Source organism: Tachysurus vachellii, chromosome 9 (assembly GCF_030014155.1).
Source record: "Tachysurus vachellii isolate PV-2020 chromosome 9, HZAU_Pvac_v1, whole genome shotgun sequence".
Lineage (NCBI taxonomy): Eukaryota > Metazoa > Chordata > Actinopteri > Siluriformes > Bagridae > Tachysurus > Tachysurus vachellii.
The window spans coordinates 14,537,055-14,553,889 of NC_083468.1; the positions used below are offsets into that span (position 1 = coordinate 14,537,055).

The 16,835-nt window shown below is 39.8% G+C and overlaps 1 protein-coding gene across 3 annotated transcripts in view; it reads right to left on the bottom strand.

Moving 5' to 3' along the window:
- The window catches only part of gnao1a (guanine nucleotide binding protein (G protein), alpha activating activity polypeptide O, a), a 73,513-nt gene extending 57,687 nt beyond the window's left edge, over positions 1 to 15,826 (bottom strand). For all 3 annotated transcript variants that reach the window (XM_060877834.1, XM_060877835.1, XM_060877833.1), the window contains exons 1-2: positions 15,204 to 15,826; positions 14,996 to 15,038 (exon numbers count right to left, since the gene is read on the bottom strand). In XM_060877834.1, the coding sequence (XP_060733817.1) occupies positions 14,996 to 15,038; positions 15,204 to 15,321 (161 nt within the window). In that variant the 5' untranslated portion in view covers positions 15,322 to 15,826. The remainder of the gene's footprint in view (positions 1 to 14,995; positions 15,039 to 15,203) is intronic.
- Between the last annotated feature and the right edge of the window lie 1,009 nt (positions 15,827 to 16,835).

Consider the following 16,835-nt stretch of genomic DNA (forward strand, 5'->3'; position numbering starts at 1 on the left):
TAGAGTTTCTCCTAGTCACGAAATCCTAAGAAAATTCTTAGAAATGTGGGTCGTTTCCCCTTAAAGTTAAAGAGAAGATCCTCGTAAAGATAAAAAGTATTCATAAAGCATCTTAACCATTAAAACAGCTATTAAATTCAAAAGGAGCAGTGAAGAGGCTTTAGAGTTTCTTTAACAGAGGAGAAAAGGATTGAAAGGTATATATGTATCTGCCACAATGGCATTTAGAGGTAACCTAACATCTCAGACATATATAATTTGGCACTATGACATTTCTGCTTTGTGTCGGAGATGTTTACATTTATTACATTGGTAACATACAGATGTTAGCACATCTCTAATATGATCACGAATGTAATCCCTACACGATAAAATCTCAAATATCTTAATATGGAGACAAATTGAAGGTGTATAATAGACCATATTTGAAAAGTGCTCCTATTTTTTTATTGGACAACCAATCACAGTCTTCAAAAAATGTGTCATACCTAGCAACAGGGTCAGTTCCCCCTCCTCTGTAAGATAAGTTTTTTTAAGTGTTTGTATGAGATTGGTCCTTAATCACTCTTAAGATAAGATTCATAATTATAATTTTTTTAAGCTAAATTAGGAGCTTGGTATCATTCTTGGATTCTTTATGAATACAGTCCCTAGTGCTTACTGAAGAAAAGAACCCAAAGCATTAACCTTTCTTGAGCCCAGAAATTCTTCCAAAGTCAGATAGTGTTTGTGTGTGTATGTGTGTGTGTGTGTGTGTTTGCTCAATCTTAAGCAATCAAGAGTTAAAGGGAAGGTTAAAAGGTCTCCATCTCTATATCTTTTTTTGTTATTGGGGGATTTCTGAACAAAATTGTCAGTAAAATGAAAGAAATCGAAACAGAAATGCTCGTTTGAGGTTCAGGGGATGTTGTTCTTTCCTGTGACCTCTGATAAGAGTCTCTGCACTAAAAGCCTCTATCTACAACAAAGAAATGCTGCAAGATCAACAGCATATATGACTTTAAGGCTGTTTATGTTTATCGAGTTTAGTTTGCATAGCTCCTACGAGTTAACACATGACTGCACTTGGAGTGCATTTCTCTCATGCTCTTCTTCTCTATCTTTCTCTCCCTTGCCGTCTGATTTAACAATTGTGCCATTATCCAATAATGGTTTTATCTGTCTATAATGAAGAGGATTACCTCCCTCTCGTCTAAACCAACTGGGGTATCCAGAAAATTGTAGCAGAGTCTTCGTTAGTGGGATGCATGGGTGTCCACTCCCCCCCCAACCTTCTTTCTTAATTAAAGAAAGTAGGCGGTGAGTAGAAGATGTATCGCCTGAGGGAATCTGTGAGTGAATGAGTATCTTTGAGAATTCTTGGTGAATAATAGAGTTAAAAACAGCTGCAAAAAAAAATCTTTGGAATTTTACAGTGCTGGAAAGGCAAGATTTCAGCCCTACTTTACTGATCATTGTGGGAAAATAAGCAGAAGCAGGGTTAGTGTCACACTTCCATGGTACACTGGCTAACTTTGCCAAATATGACAAGGGCGGCTTCCAAACAGCACAATGAACAAATAGGTGCCCTATAACAGCTGTATATTTGGTTGCTAAACAATCCCAGACTATTCATGTGTGTTACAGTAACAGACAATCAACATTACTATACACTGTTTTGCAGGCACGAGCCTGGAAATGTTTCAAGGAAGTTCCACTCAACCACTTGGGATGAACATCAAGGTTCTGCTGCCAAGACATTTTGAAATGGATATGCCAACATGTGATATACTTTGCAGTGAAGCATATTTGGGTGGGAGGGATGTGGTTGGCTTGTAAGAAGTGGTCATTCCAAAACAAACAAGGAGACACTGTCCTGTGGAGGACAACTTGCCAGCCACAACACCACCGGAACTTGAGGAGTTTTTTGACGGCCAAAAGTAATGCAGGAGGTGAAGCCAGATAAAGAAAGTAAGGCCACATTTATTTGAGGCTGGATGTACAGTCAGTAACCCTCATGAGCATGACACCCAAGCAAGTCATAGAATGATTGTGAGGATTATTATTTTTGTCCCATCAGCAATTCTTTAGTTGCAGGAAGATTACTAGTCAGAGAAGTGACTAGTACTGATGTATTTCATGATGAACAAGTTCTTACCAAAGACATGTTTTATGGGCCACAACACAGTATGTTAATCATGCAACGTCTAGTCTCATAATAAGTGTTGTCTTTTACATTGTAGTCCCCACAAGATACACAATAGGTTGAGTTTGCCATACAGATCACATGCTGCTGCCTTCTATGCCTCGCTTTATCTTTCAGAAAAAGGGAACTTAAAATGTTTTGACATTTTGGACAAAACCATTTGCCAAAATAAAATATATAAAGTTATAATCAGAAAGGACAAGTTAAATAGCAACCAACTTTCTTACATTTGGTCATGCTTTTAATGCAAGTTCCTTATTATATTGCAAAAAATGGAAGAAAAGAAACAAAAAGAAAGAACATTTTAATAATTGTCAGGCAGTTAGCTTCCACTGAGCACTGTCCTGCTTTAGTGTAGAGTCAGCAGCTCTGACACAAATATCAGAAATGAAGATGAAACTGATGATGACTTGTGGACATGACTTGAGACTTGGCATGATTAATTTCCAAAGTCATAATTGTGTTTCTGATATTAAGATGTTCCATGTCTTACAGATGTATGTCATCCTATAAACTAGCAGAAATGTTAATGTAAAATTGGAATTTAAACACAATCAAATCAATACTAAGCATCACTTTGATATCTTTATATTAGTTTATACTAGAATGTGCTGACTGAGCCATACTTTAAAGCAAACTCTGGAAAAAAAAAACGTTACAGCTGAGACTTAGGGCGATTTATTTAGGCCAAATTTCACAGCAGTTTCCTTTTTTAGTAAAAACACAATGCTTTAGTAATTACACTGAAAAGGTGATGTGAAAAATTAAGATTTACGTTCTGACTTACATTCTGTCCCGTTATCATGTTATATTCTGTCCAATCAATCAAAGCAGCAGAGAAAAAATCGGAGCCAAGATGGCGGCATGAGATCCAGCTGCCAGTGTCTCCATTTCTCTCCTCTTAACTCACTGAGCACAGCAGTGCTAGCTTTCTCGGGTAACTCTTCTATTATTCAGGAGCTAAACAATTTGGATTTAAAGCTTTTTGAAAGTCAGAATATAAATAACACACAGAGCCACTGGTTTTCCAGTCCCAAGAGAAGAAAGAAAATCGATCTGTTTTATATACAAGACTGAATGTAGAGCATCGCTGACACGTTTGTTTCCGGTCTTGTCCTCTCACACATTTAGTCACTATGTTACTGCTAGAGGACACGTCGTGCACGTTTTTTATGACTACGCAGCATTGTGTGTGGGAGCTCCCCTATGAGGGCCGCAAAACACACTCCTCTATATTTACAACCCTACATCCTGAGAACACCATCAGTTTACAGTTGACATTCAGGCCTGATTCTCTCCAAATATGCCTGAGCCTGGATAAGTGAACTGTAAAAAAAAGTCATGCACAGATATGAAGGACACAACAAATGTCCAATATAAGTAATGTAGTGTGATTTCAGTCTTTTTAGTCTGTTAGTTCAACATGTCATTTTCCTTAGAAGAATGAAAAATGGATCATAATGACACTAATCCAGAGGGCATCATCACTTCAGGACTGGAACAGTGACAGAACGCTAAGATAATGCTGGAAGCTATCTTGAAGCTCATGTATCTGGTAAATGTCAGTAGATATTTCTTCCAAATGTCCCCATTGCTCTGGCTGGCTGTGGCACAGAAGGTCTCATGTTAGGACACTGCATGCTTTAGAAGAGATTGGGATACTATTACCATGGCTGTTTCTAGCAGTAGACACAAACACAAGGCAACATGAGTCTATTACAGAACCTGAGCAAAACCAAGCATAAAGCCACACTCAGACTAGAATATGTACTGTTCATCTCTTCCTCCTAAAAAGGCATGACTGAAAAGGTAGCTTCAGACTGGTGACAAAGGAAATCCTCCATTTTAGTACAGTTAGCAAGTTGTCTGTAGCTGTTTTCTGTTCCTTATTTCCTAGAGGCACTTGATCAAGTCTGTGCATGTCTTTAGTACACTGGGTTTTTTTTCCTCCCTTTGCAATCTACCTTGCATGCCAACCTAAGTTGGCTACTAGCGAAATATCTAAACTACCATCCATAAAAGGTAAAAACGTCAAGCCACATAAAAGCAGGATTATACTATACCGCATTTTTTTTATTTTACAGTGGTCTTGGGAATTATTACATAAAATCCTTTTCCTGCACACTGCTAAAATTAGTGCTTCCTCCATGGAACTGCAATGTAAAAGACTACCTCCTTCAGAGGTCAGTGAAGCCAAAGCACTTGTGTGTTCACTGAAGCTATTATGTTTGGTTAAAGCATCTACTCTAAAAAAAAAAAATAGACTCTACTGCAGTGATTGTGCCTATTATTTAATAGGATTAGTATTGTGTCTAACAGTCAACAAGTAACAACTCAGTAAAGCATAATCATGAGGAACTGAAATTAATGCTGCCGTGACAGCAGTCAGAAGTCATGTGCGGTCTCATCTCGCTGCCCTGTGATTCACACAAAACCCATTCGCTCGTGTAACATTAACGAACAATGTTTGAATTTTGTTTATTAATTGCTTTGCTGTGCCGTGATCATTCAGCTGTATTCTCAAATCTCTCAGGGAAAATATCTCGATTATGATTCACTGAAAATTAATTGTGCACATGCAGATTGCCAACTGAGCTAGCCTAATTCACCAACCCACAAGTTTCACACCCAAGGCTCGAAGGAGCTCTTTAAGGTCCATCAGGAGTATGTGTAAGGCAAGCGCTCTCTCTCTCTCTCTTTCTCTTTCTCTCACTCTTGATCTTTGAAAGGAGAGCAGAGGAAGCGCCCCTCAATATGGTGACGTGGGTGGATGATAGACATTGTTAGCACTACCTCCAGTTCAAAGGAGCTTATTACTGAGAAGGTCTTTAAAAAGGAGAGGAGGTGTGTGTGATAGATAGAGAGAGAGAGAGAGAGAGAGAGAGAGAGAGAGAGAGAGAGAGAGAGAAATTGTATTTATCGCTGATTATTCGGAGAGCCTGTCTTGTTCACTCATGTTCCTCATCCCTGAGCTATCTGTCCCCCAAATGGAGAGGAAGCTGACCAGAGTGATATCCTGCTGACAGTTATTACAGAAACACAGAGGGACTTATTACAGTGCCACTGAGTTTTGTTGCATGAGCAGACACATGCAGACACACTCTCAAAGTCACTTATACTGTATATTATGTGTCCCACACACTAACACACAGTGCTTCAACCTCCTATATTCCGGCCTCCTGATTTGTGTGGACATCTAGCAACAAAATAAAAAAAACATGATTATAGTTAATCACACATCAGAAGCACTCATATAAGGTTAATTTAACTTTACATGAAACACCTCCATACAGAAAGTCAGAGACAGCAGGCACTGGCAAAAAAATATAAAGTGATGCTTTACAGAGATACAGTATATGTAAGGAAGCATATCAAACCATTTTTGCTCTCTCTCTCTCACACACACACACACACGCACTCTCCTATCTATCAGCCATTGGTATGTGCCATTGGTAAGAACCCCTTTGTCCTGAGTGGCTGTTTGCGCAGGGCTCCTGTCATCACTCCCACAGGACACAGCTACTTATCTTGTCTTCTGCTCCGCCCGAACATACAGTAAGGGCAGTGCTTCTATTTATAACTGCCTCAATCTGAGACGCTGAGAAAATATTCTACATCACGCACTCCATCAACCCACGGTCCACAACTGCACTGTTAGGATAATCTAAATACATTGCCTTAATTAACAGCATGTCCACTGTTAAGTGTGAAGCTGGAGGTAAATCTACACTTTAACAATGGTGGAATGATAAATGTGTAGAGAACCATTCATCCATTTTCTGTACTAATAATCATACAGGTCAAAATCGCACGAGCAAGCATGCACGCACACACACACAGACAGACATACAGACACATGGACATATGGACACAGACACTCACAGACACACACACACACACTCACAGACAGACACACACTCACAGACAGAAACACACACTCACAGACACACACTCACGCACAGACACACACTCACGCACAGACACACACTCACGCACAGACACACACTCACACACAGACGTATCATGTCCGGTTTGCTGGCTAACAAAATGGGTGAATTCCTTCTTTCTACCAGCGGAAAAAACCTATGCAATGTACAATCGGCCTACTGAACAAAAATATTGGTTATTTTAGTCCCTGTTAAATTTCCCCCCTCTTTTATTAACATGCGAATACTTCATACATACTATTTTTTAAATTGCTAATAACTGGCATATAAGATACTATGAATATTCTAAAATTCATTGTACAATTAAAAACTGTACAAATCAAATGCAACATTCTGAGATAACAGGACAGCCATTAGCTATAGATCAAAACATTATGGTCAAGACATGACGCATGCATTTTATGTCTTTGGTTAATTTTCTTTGGACTCTTTAGCCCTTAGCTCTATGGTATTGGATGAAGTTCTGTGGCTTTTTGTAGCACCTTCATACAGAAAGAGCACCAAAACCTTTGAATGCAAGGTGGATAGATGGGGTGTCAATAATTTTGGAGGTGAACGGTCAGAGAAGGAGCATGGATGAATGCCGTTTCATTTCAGTGTGTACTTCATCAGCTATATATATTGTAGAAATGAAAAGAAAAGTCTCTTGTCATGACTTCACTCGACATGAGAAGAGTTTTTGGTAATGTACACCAGCATACTCACACTCATTTCTCCCCTCATTTCCCCTCATCCTGTGTGAAGGCAAGAATGGTAAACAGACCACTGAGTGTTAATACCATGATGTAGGAGAGCAGACAAGCCAGTTATACAGCCCTTATGGGGAAATGCTATAAATCTGTCTACAGTGTGGCTATGTATATACATTTCTGTACAAACACTGTAGCCTTACCCAAATGAGTAAATTATATTAAAGTAAATAGTGTACTGTTTAATGAGATGTCATTTTTGTTATGCTGCATACTGGAATGTAATCCATTTGGTGGATATATTGCCACCACAGCACACTGCAGTACTTCATCTCCCCTTATCCTATAATCCTGCATTAGACTGGGTGTACGATTAGAAAGACCCTAAAATGGATATTGTACATTTCTCCATTATATAAAAGCTCTTTTTGAAGGTTTTAGTAAAACCGCAGCAGCTACAGTACATCGACAATCAACACATTGTGCAATCAGTTTATTGTTATTAGGTTATTTATGTGATGGTGAAATAGTGCATCCCTATACTCTGTTGCCAGATTCTGTGATTTATTCCTGGCTTTACTTTTATATAACGCTGCATTATTGGGTTTTCATACATTTCTTACACTGAGCTACAGACCTGCCATCGAGGACACGAAGACTGCTGCCTTAGCATTAAAGTTAGCATTAAATCTAATTTCTGTACACGTGCCTCTATGAGTCTTACCCCACTCTTATGTACATATCTTAGGCTATCAACATCCACCATCGATTTCGGCAGAAGAGCTGACCAATGTGCCATCAAAAACAGGATAATGAGCAAACCACAGTAGCGGGATGTCCGGATCAGAAACTGTTCTTGTGGCATGACTATCAAAGAAAATCAGTAGACTATATCCGCCACCACGAAGGCTAGGTTTACACCATGTTGATGCGTAGCACGTGTTGTTTCTTGGTGATGTGGCAGAAATACTACCTGATTAACTGAGTCAATCTTCTTCGGGAACTTTAGATGTTATCTTACATATTCTCCCCAAGCTAAGCTCTAAAATGGGATTCAAACTCACAACATTTTAATCAGAAGCCCAAAGTTTTAACCACTGTGCTACCATTATGGCATTTTTAGTATTTAAAACTGTCTAGATATATGAAATCTTCATATATATTCCACTAAGAATTCTCAGTCTTTCATATCCTAAAAATGTTGCTGTATTTATTTTTTCCAGTCATGTTCAGCGCTTGGCATTTTTCGTACTCACCACTCAGCCACGCCCACTTTAAGCACTTTAAGCCTGCTTATGCTTTGATATGGAAAATGACCCCAAAATAAGCTCCTAAAAACCTGAACTGTTCTTGTTTTTTCCCTAAACAGTAGGAGGATATTATCTATCTGCTGGCTTGTCTGTCAAACAAGCGGTTGTTTCCTGTTCACACACTGGCTGCATGATTTAGTGGAGACAAACGCTGAAAGCATTTCTTCTGATAAAGATATACATTCACACAGGTAGTGTTGTTCAAGATTCTCTACCAGAAAACATCTAGCAATTAGCCAAAAAAGTAGCATGATTATAAACTGCACAGACTGTTCTTACATTTTCTGTTAATTATAAACAATAATTAAAAATCAGCGTTCTCACAAACAATTTGTTAGCATTTTTCTTTCCGAATAAACAATTGACAATTTCAACAGTTGCCCAAAACAAAAAAAGGAACTGCACCACTGTGTTGACCTGAAATAGAAAGGTTCCTCCAAATAACAGGCAGAAATGATCGGAATACAATGTAGTGCATAAGTCTCTTGTTTTAAAAAAAAAAAAAAAAAAAGAAAGGAATAAAGCCATTTTCAGTGATTGCGTCACTGCTGGGCGGCAACATCCCCTCTAACCGTCAATGTGTATTTCCCACCTACTTAATGCTGAGGTAGCAGTTTCAAAAGGAACTATAACTCATTCTTTATTGATATTATAGCATCTCTACTGAAACTCCTATACACATTTTACACATCCGTCTTCCTCCAGTTAGAGCAGACATTCTCATACATTCTCATGACAAAAGAGCAAGAGGACAGAGGTGGTAAAACTAGACGTAGAGAGTTGGTGTACAGTGGAAGTGGGAAAGAAGATAAATGGGCTGAGAAGGTACATCCTCAGCACTCCCAAAAGCCTGTGAAAGCTGCTAGGGCAGCAGGTACCATCTCCTTTTATTTATCCACTGTCCACAGTTTACACACCATTTCCTCTAAAGTGCACACTCTTTGTGCTGGAGCATTTGAGATTACTCTAACTTAGTGGGGATGACTTTCTACTTTTTTTTTTTTTTTCTTTTTTTTTGGCGCATACAAAAATAAAGAAGTGAAGATGCAGAAAGCATTTCTGCTTTTTGGTTTTCGAAACAGAACAATGGCTTAGAATAGCAAAGTATTTTGTCAAGTAATTATGCCCTGATTAGTTTAAGCTTGTCTTCATCTAATACACAGAATGTGTGAATATCCATTTTAGAGTTAAGTAGACAGAGCAGTTTTACTTCAATTCAATTTAAGCATAATTTATTCTGTGAGTGTGTGTGTGTGTGTGGGCACTGTATGTGTACACAGGCAGGCTTCCCTAGGGTTAAGCGCTACTGGGAGCTAGCTGACACGAGGTCCAATTTACCACCACACACACGCTCTCCAGGTAAAAGTAACTGACACACACGTAACAAAACACAATCACAACTTGCTGCAATTAATGCCCTTCAAACACCCCCATGCAGTACATCTACTGGAGCACACATATAATACCAGCTAACAGGTGCCGTCAACACCCACATGCAAACCTGTTATTTACACTTCGCTCTGTGGCACACTAGCACTACAAAGGGTGTACTTACATTACCTTATGCTATTTTGACACTCTCAAAATACAAATTTATACAGTCATGAAAAGCACTCCATAAAAAATTAAACTTTTACACAGCTACTAATAAGAGATTCAGTTTGTCTGTTGAGATTGATTAGACACATCACATGTCACACCTCACAACCGGAAATAAGTGAAAGAGACAGATAACAGCCCTCCTCAATAACATAAAGCACTTTTGTTTGGATTAGGTTGGGGATCTGCTTATACCACCCAACACAAACACTTCAGTTAAACAAAGGAGCCTTGTATTACCAAGAGCTTGTGGACAAGCAGAGAGAGAAAGCACATGGCGGATGGACCAACGATCTACCAGAAGGAGAAAGACAGGGACACAACCCCACACCGCACCCTACCCATCCCCCTAAATGAACTCCCACAGTATGTGGCTGCTATACAATTCCATTCACTTTATTTGTTTAGAGCTTTGAACAATTGCCATTGTCTCAAAGCAGCTTTACAAAAGTATAGAAAGAGACAGAATAAATTATAAATTTAAAATTAAGTTACTATACATCTCTTATATCTATCCCTAGTGAGAAGGCCATAGGCAATGGTGGCAAGGAAAAGCTCCCTGAGATGATATGAGGAAGAAACCTTGAGAGGAACCACACTCAGAAGAGTCAGACACATCCTCATTAGGGTGACACTGGACAGAAAATAAGGTAAATGTAAATAATGTCCTTTCTACAACAATTTATAGTCAAGTGGAATTGTGCAACCAAGAGCTTCTGAAGAAACCTTCCTGAGAAGCTTCTTCTAAATACTTGAAATCTTAATGAAAGTCACATTTGTAAGAAAAGGAAATAACCCAAAGACAGAATAGACTGATTACACAGAACATCATTTTTTTTTTAAAGAAAGCAAAGCGAGTTATTATTAGTTACTATTCTACAAACCAGCAGCAGCCCAGTGGTTAATAAGGTTATAAGCTCCACCCTATAAAATGTTAATGTGTTCTTCATTTTATCCTATTATAATGCATACATAGATCTTGGAAGTTATTTTTACTAGTGGTATGTGTACATATATACCCGTGTTTTATCTACATTCATCTCGCAACTCTCCATAGCACCATTACTGTACACGTTTTGCATCCCTGGGTACAACTGTACTTCAGGCAAAGTAAATGCAAAATCGTCAGGTGAAGCAGACAATATACACACACATGCACGTGCAGACGCCTCTTTCTAGTTACAATAGTGAATGAGAAACTCCACAATGTTACATAAAAACAAATGTAGAACATCAGGAGTATAGTTTCTAAAATGTTCAGTCAGCAGTGTGTCCCTGGTGTTAATCCACATTCCAGAGTGGGGGCAAAGAGATAGAAAGAGGGAATGAGTGTCATGCAGGATAATTCTGTTTGTGAATATTGCAATAAAGGTCTGGGGGGTTGGTGTGGGGGTGGGGGCAGAGGCATTTGTTCTGCTTTGGCTTAATCAAATCCAATTACATCAAAAAGGTTGCACAGGACACCCCCAAAATTAGAAGGTTGGAGGGATACCATAGTACCATTCATTTGCCAGAGCTGTGTGGATAGTGAACTAGTCTTTCACAACAACTGAATGTTTCCTCGTGCAACTGCTTCCTTCTTTGTTTCTACATAATGATGATTCTTCTCAGTTTTTCATTCTCACACCCACACCCATACGCACACACATGGTCACACACATGCACCTGTTACAGCAAGGCTCCCTAGCATGGTTCTACATAGCTTGGTATCATTAATGTGGTTATTGACGTGCTGACGTCTGGGAACAACACTTCCTCATAAATGAGAAACAGAAACAGCAAAGGTAACCAGCTACAATTTGCAGAAATTAAAACAGTTTCTGCATGTTTACTCCCAGATTTCACTAAAGAAATAGTTATGGGAAATGAGAAATTACCATTTCTTAGACTCTCTTCATTTCTTACATCACTCTAGACATTCTTTAGTCATACCTCAACACCACAATTCTACTATTCTGCTTTCTGACCAAAATGATTGTGTACTCTCAAACATAGTATCTAATCAATATTGATAGTAACTTTTTGTATGCAGGAACATACAGTAAGAAAAGACCCGAGACTAGAGAAGATAATGTCATTTATAACATTGTGCTAATGTAGTACACTAGCTAATCAGGTTACTGGCTGTTAGCATATGAATTTCTTCTATTCATAGTCAAACCCATAATCCTGTACACAGAAGCTAAATAAATGACCAGCATTCTGTATGCAAATAGTGCATTATAGACCTGTACACAGCTCCTCCCAGTAACAAATATCAATTAATCTTGAGTGAATTTATTGAATATTCTAGCATCTGAGCAGTTAACTTAAATGCTATCAGATAAAAAAAAAGTGTAGCTTTAACTCAGCCATGGCTGCTGTTGTATTACAGTCTTACAATACGGAGACTGTTTTACGACAGGAAAGCGTCAGAGCTCTTCACTGCAGTGTCCTTTTCCTCAATGCCTTCTTACATATGAACAGGCTTCAAGTAAAAGTGCTTTTACATCACATATGCCCCGGACTGTCATGCTATTGACCTCCAAAGCCAATTTAATTATGCCAAAAGCAGCAGTCCAACCAGCTGTCACACGAGCAGCAAGCATCTGCATTTAACAATGCTTTCTGACATTGCACAAGCAAGCACAAACACTGTATTTAGATTACTGTAAAGTACTAATTAACAAAATACATTATTTCTTGCTTTCTTTAGCATCAAAAATGGCTTGTTACATGTTAAAATCTCAGCATATATATATATATATATATATATATATATATACACACACGTGTATATATGCAGAATATTTGCACATCATCCCTGAGGTCCACTCCACTTCATAGCAAGACCTTCATCCTCAGAGCCTGAGCTGCTTCAATTAACCCAAAGCACAACAGGCCGGGTGTTTAAAACACACACAATGTACAAGCTGCTTTATAAAAAATAAACACTTGAAATTCTAGCCCACTGTGAACAGAATATCTACAAGGCCTAGATTACTGGCAAAAGACACATAGATGACAAAGCAAAAAATGCTTGGTAGCATATCAGATAGGGTTCGAGATGAGAATATGATGATTTGACATTTGATTTTCCCATGGTAGCAGTGGTAATAATACAAGGCATATACCATGTTTAATAATGAGTTTTAACTCTCCACGGATTACTATATGTGGAAATGCAATAATTATGTAAAAGATACAGAAAGAGGAATATGGTGTGTGTGTGTGTGTGTGTGTGTGTGTGTGTGTGTGTGTGTGTGTGTGTGTGTGTGTGTGTGTGTGTGTGTGTGTGTGTGTGTGTGTGTGTGTGTGTGTGAGTGAGAGAATAAGTTTCAAATTAAACACTCTTGTCCCATGCTGGACTAAAAAAAGAAAATAGATGCCATGGTGCCTGGAGAAATTAACCATAATCACAGGGTTTATCAACATGACCTCCTTGCTATGGCACACACACGTCACATGAACAGTTCTTCTTCCTACTGAAACAACCTAATCATCACATCTCATTCCTTGACTTGTCACTTACAGCCAAGTCCTAAACTTGACTGCAAATTCAATCACATGCTCTTGACAACAAGATCCTTGGAGATATTACATTACAACTCTCATTCTGTATAACCATAATTTTTACATCAGTCACAATCACAAGAGTTTCTTATAACATCTCATGCAGTTTCATCGATTATTTAAATAGTAATCAGAAAAGTAGACACAACATTTAGCTAGTTTTAATTTTTTTCCCATTTTGTGTTTTATAAAATCACTATGTTATTCAGAACTTATGCATTGATGTCAGCCAGCCTGCTGCATGTTAGGGGCCACATGATTTTTCTTTAAAGATGGCCTCCGCCCCCACCTCTCCCTCTCTCTCTCTCTCTCTCTCTCTCTCTCATTACTAATATCTGAATCTCTAAAGGAAATCCCTCCCTATTGCCATCGCTGAACATGCTCGACATGGAGTGATGTGGACATCCACTCCTCTCTCAATAATTCCGACCACGGAAAGACCCGACAAGCCGAAAACAAACGAAGAGAGCCGAAGGAGCACGGAAACGACGAGGTGCTACTGGGCGCTGTCCACCAGTCAAGGCGCCTGAAATTCGTATATACACTAAAGCTGACCATCTCCACCCACTAGCAAAAATTGTCATTTGAACTCCTCTAAACGACGTGGCCACTAAACACAGCTGTGTTGTGATTGCAGAATCATGTTAAAATGCCATGCAAAACCTACGGGCTGTTTTACACAGCGTGGGCTAATCCTGGAAAATGGCAGCTTCCCGCGAACCTTGACCATCCAGATGAAAACATTTAACCCGCTCGTTCACTCTTTTTAGTGCTTTTGAACGATGGCCTACTAAACGCGCTTTACTTGGACCCATAAACATGGAAAATGACATTTTGCAAGCCCATTATCCAGTTTATTGCCACAGCCTATTGGAACCTGTTCATTGAATGACAGCGTTGAGATGGGGATGGAGATGGAGGGAGGGAACTAGGAAACGCTACCAAAATGCGATAAGACATAGCCTTTACCTCTCCGTAGCGTTTATGATTTAAGGATAGGCTTAAGGTTTCTTTATTGTAAAGGCTACTAGAAAACAGACATGACTGAACAAATTGGGGTGTTGTCACCAGCCCTCCCTCCCCTCCCCCCACAATAAAATTATATTATAGCCCCCTCATTCAGGGCCTAAAGCGTTATGTCCAGTACCGATTTACTGTAGATATTGTAGATATTGTAAAAAAAATTTAAAAATAAAATAATAAAATCACAGGGGATCACTGACGCACAAGCAGCCCGAAAAGGGTCAAATACGCTCAGCTTTTTAATTAAATAAAAGAAAATACAACAAGAAACGACGTGCAGATAAAATGCCGCACTGAAAAATCTCAACGCTACAAGACGCCGCTTATAGGCTACATGTCACCAAACCCGAGATCAGGACGTACATAAAGATTACTTAACATAAAGATTACTTAACATATAAGAAAAATGTCTGGCGAGCCAGATCCGCTAATAAAGAGGGTTACACGGTCCCGCTCAATGAACCGGGCTTTCAGCACCATGTTCATGAACAGCACGTCCGTGATCATTAAATGGTCACGTCAAAATGGATCGTGGCACAGCTACAGTGTAGCATCCATTTAGCTACATGAAAAACATGGCGGACCTTTGGATTCGCCATTGGGCAAGAAGTGTGCGTGTGAGTGCGTGTACAATCGTAGCTACTAGTACACATTATTCCAGAAATCGCATTGAGAATCCGTGGCACTTACTTCATCTGTTTGACGATGGTGCTTTTCCCGGACTCACCAGCCCCTGCAGACACAAGACACACAAGGGAATGAGACAGTCTGCTCTAATGGAAGTCCAGTACCATTCTCTGCTTTATAAATGAATGAAATGAGCCATGAGAATTGTGCAGGCTTCCCTACAGAAACATTATGATCGTGTCCTCTCCGTGGGAAACGGTGCTTTCATTACCTAGCAGGAGCAGTTTCACATCCTTGGCCGCGGTGATTCCGTCCTCCTTCAGGTTCTTCTCGATCGCTTTGCTCCTGTCCAAAGCTGCTCTCTCCTCGGCGCTCAGTGTACATCCCATGACTAGACCAACCTCGGCTCTTCGTGTGCTCCAAAATAGTGAAAAGGTGCGGCGGAAATACCGAGCAATCCGTTTTCCCCCTTCGAAAGGCTACCTCTTCTTCCCTGTCCCTCTCCTAGTCAGTCAGTCTCTCTCTCTCTCTCTCTCTCTCTCTCTCTCTCTCTCTCTCTCGGTGACTACAGCTAGAGCATTAAATCCTGCGAGCAACGTTGTGAGAGAACGAATCGGAAATGAGAGCTTGTGTATCTCTCTGTATCTCTCTGTTTCTCTCTCTCTCTCTCTCTCTCTCTCTCTCTCTCTCTCTCTCTCTCTACGTCTCTCTCTGTCTCTCCCAATCTGGGTGTTGTCTGCGAAATTTCGGTACGGTCCTGGCTTTGTCAGGTAAACAGGAGCTCTGTAGGTACTCAGTGGTTCTCTTTACTGGGCGGCGGCAACAGGAGCAAGAGCTTGCATCGTTCTGCTTGCTCACAAATGGAGGCTCGGCGTCGGAGAGAGAGAGCGCGCGCGCGTCGCCGGGCTCTCCACAGTGTTGTGCGCGCGCTGACGTCATGCGCCGGAGGGCACGAGCGCGCTGGCTGCTGTAGTCGCGCGCGCGGCGTTAAGCTGCCTACAAAGTGGATTTATGACACGGCGGACATACAAACGGAATCCTGTTTCCTTATGCAAATGAGTAAGCCGCTGTCTTATGTTCCACTGCAGAATGAAAATGATGAGTGTGGTCAGTGAGAGACCGGTGGTTCACAGAGAAACAGTATAAAGCAAGGTGTGGTCGCTGTTTACCTGCAACATCAATATCTAACTAAATAATAAACTAAAAGCAACCGCTGACCATCTTCAAGTGATCTCGTATAGCAGAACATAGTGCAGTATCTTCTTCTGACGAGGCTGTAGGTGATGGAGCAAATAACACGCATTACATGAAGGCACCTGACTCCCTGATGCACAGTCAGGAACAACAATTGTTGATAATGCAGTGAAATTAAATCCTAACATGATTAAACCGGACCTTCAAATGAACACACTTTACCTTACTAGATTTGCATGCTTTTCTGAAGTCACTTCAAAGTAAATGGCATTGAAGGATGTGTACTGTAGAAGTAACAAACAGAGTAATGTTTGAGTAATAGAAGAACAGAAGGGTAAACTGGGACAGGCATGTAAAATAAACCCTTTGTGCTGGTAATCTTTTATTATATGAAATACACCAAAACTAAAATAGCCTTTTTGTGGTTAATCGGGATAATTAATAAAAACACTCCACAATGCGATAAAACATTTTTAATTTTTTTTAACACAATTGCTAAACTTGAAGCCTTTGTTTTAAATCTGAGTCAAAAATATTTTGGAAGCTGTAATGTCAGGTGATGAGAGATGTGATGATTAAAGGTAGTTCTAGCAGAAAGTTATACAGCCTAAAAGACCTATATTACTGTCCTGGTGGGAGATATGGAAAGGCCAGTGAGCAAAGTGAGACTGGAAAGAGCTGATTGAATACACCCACGCTCCATTACACC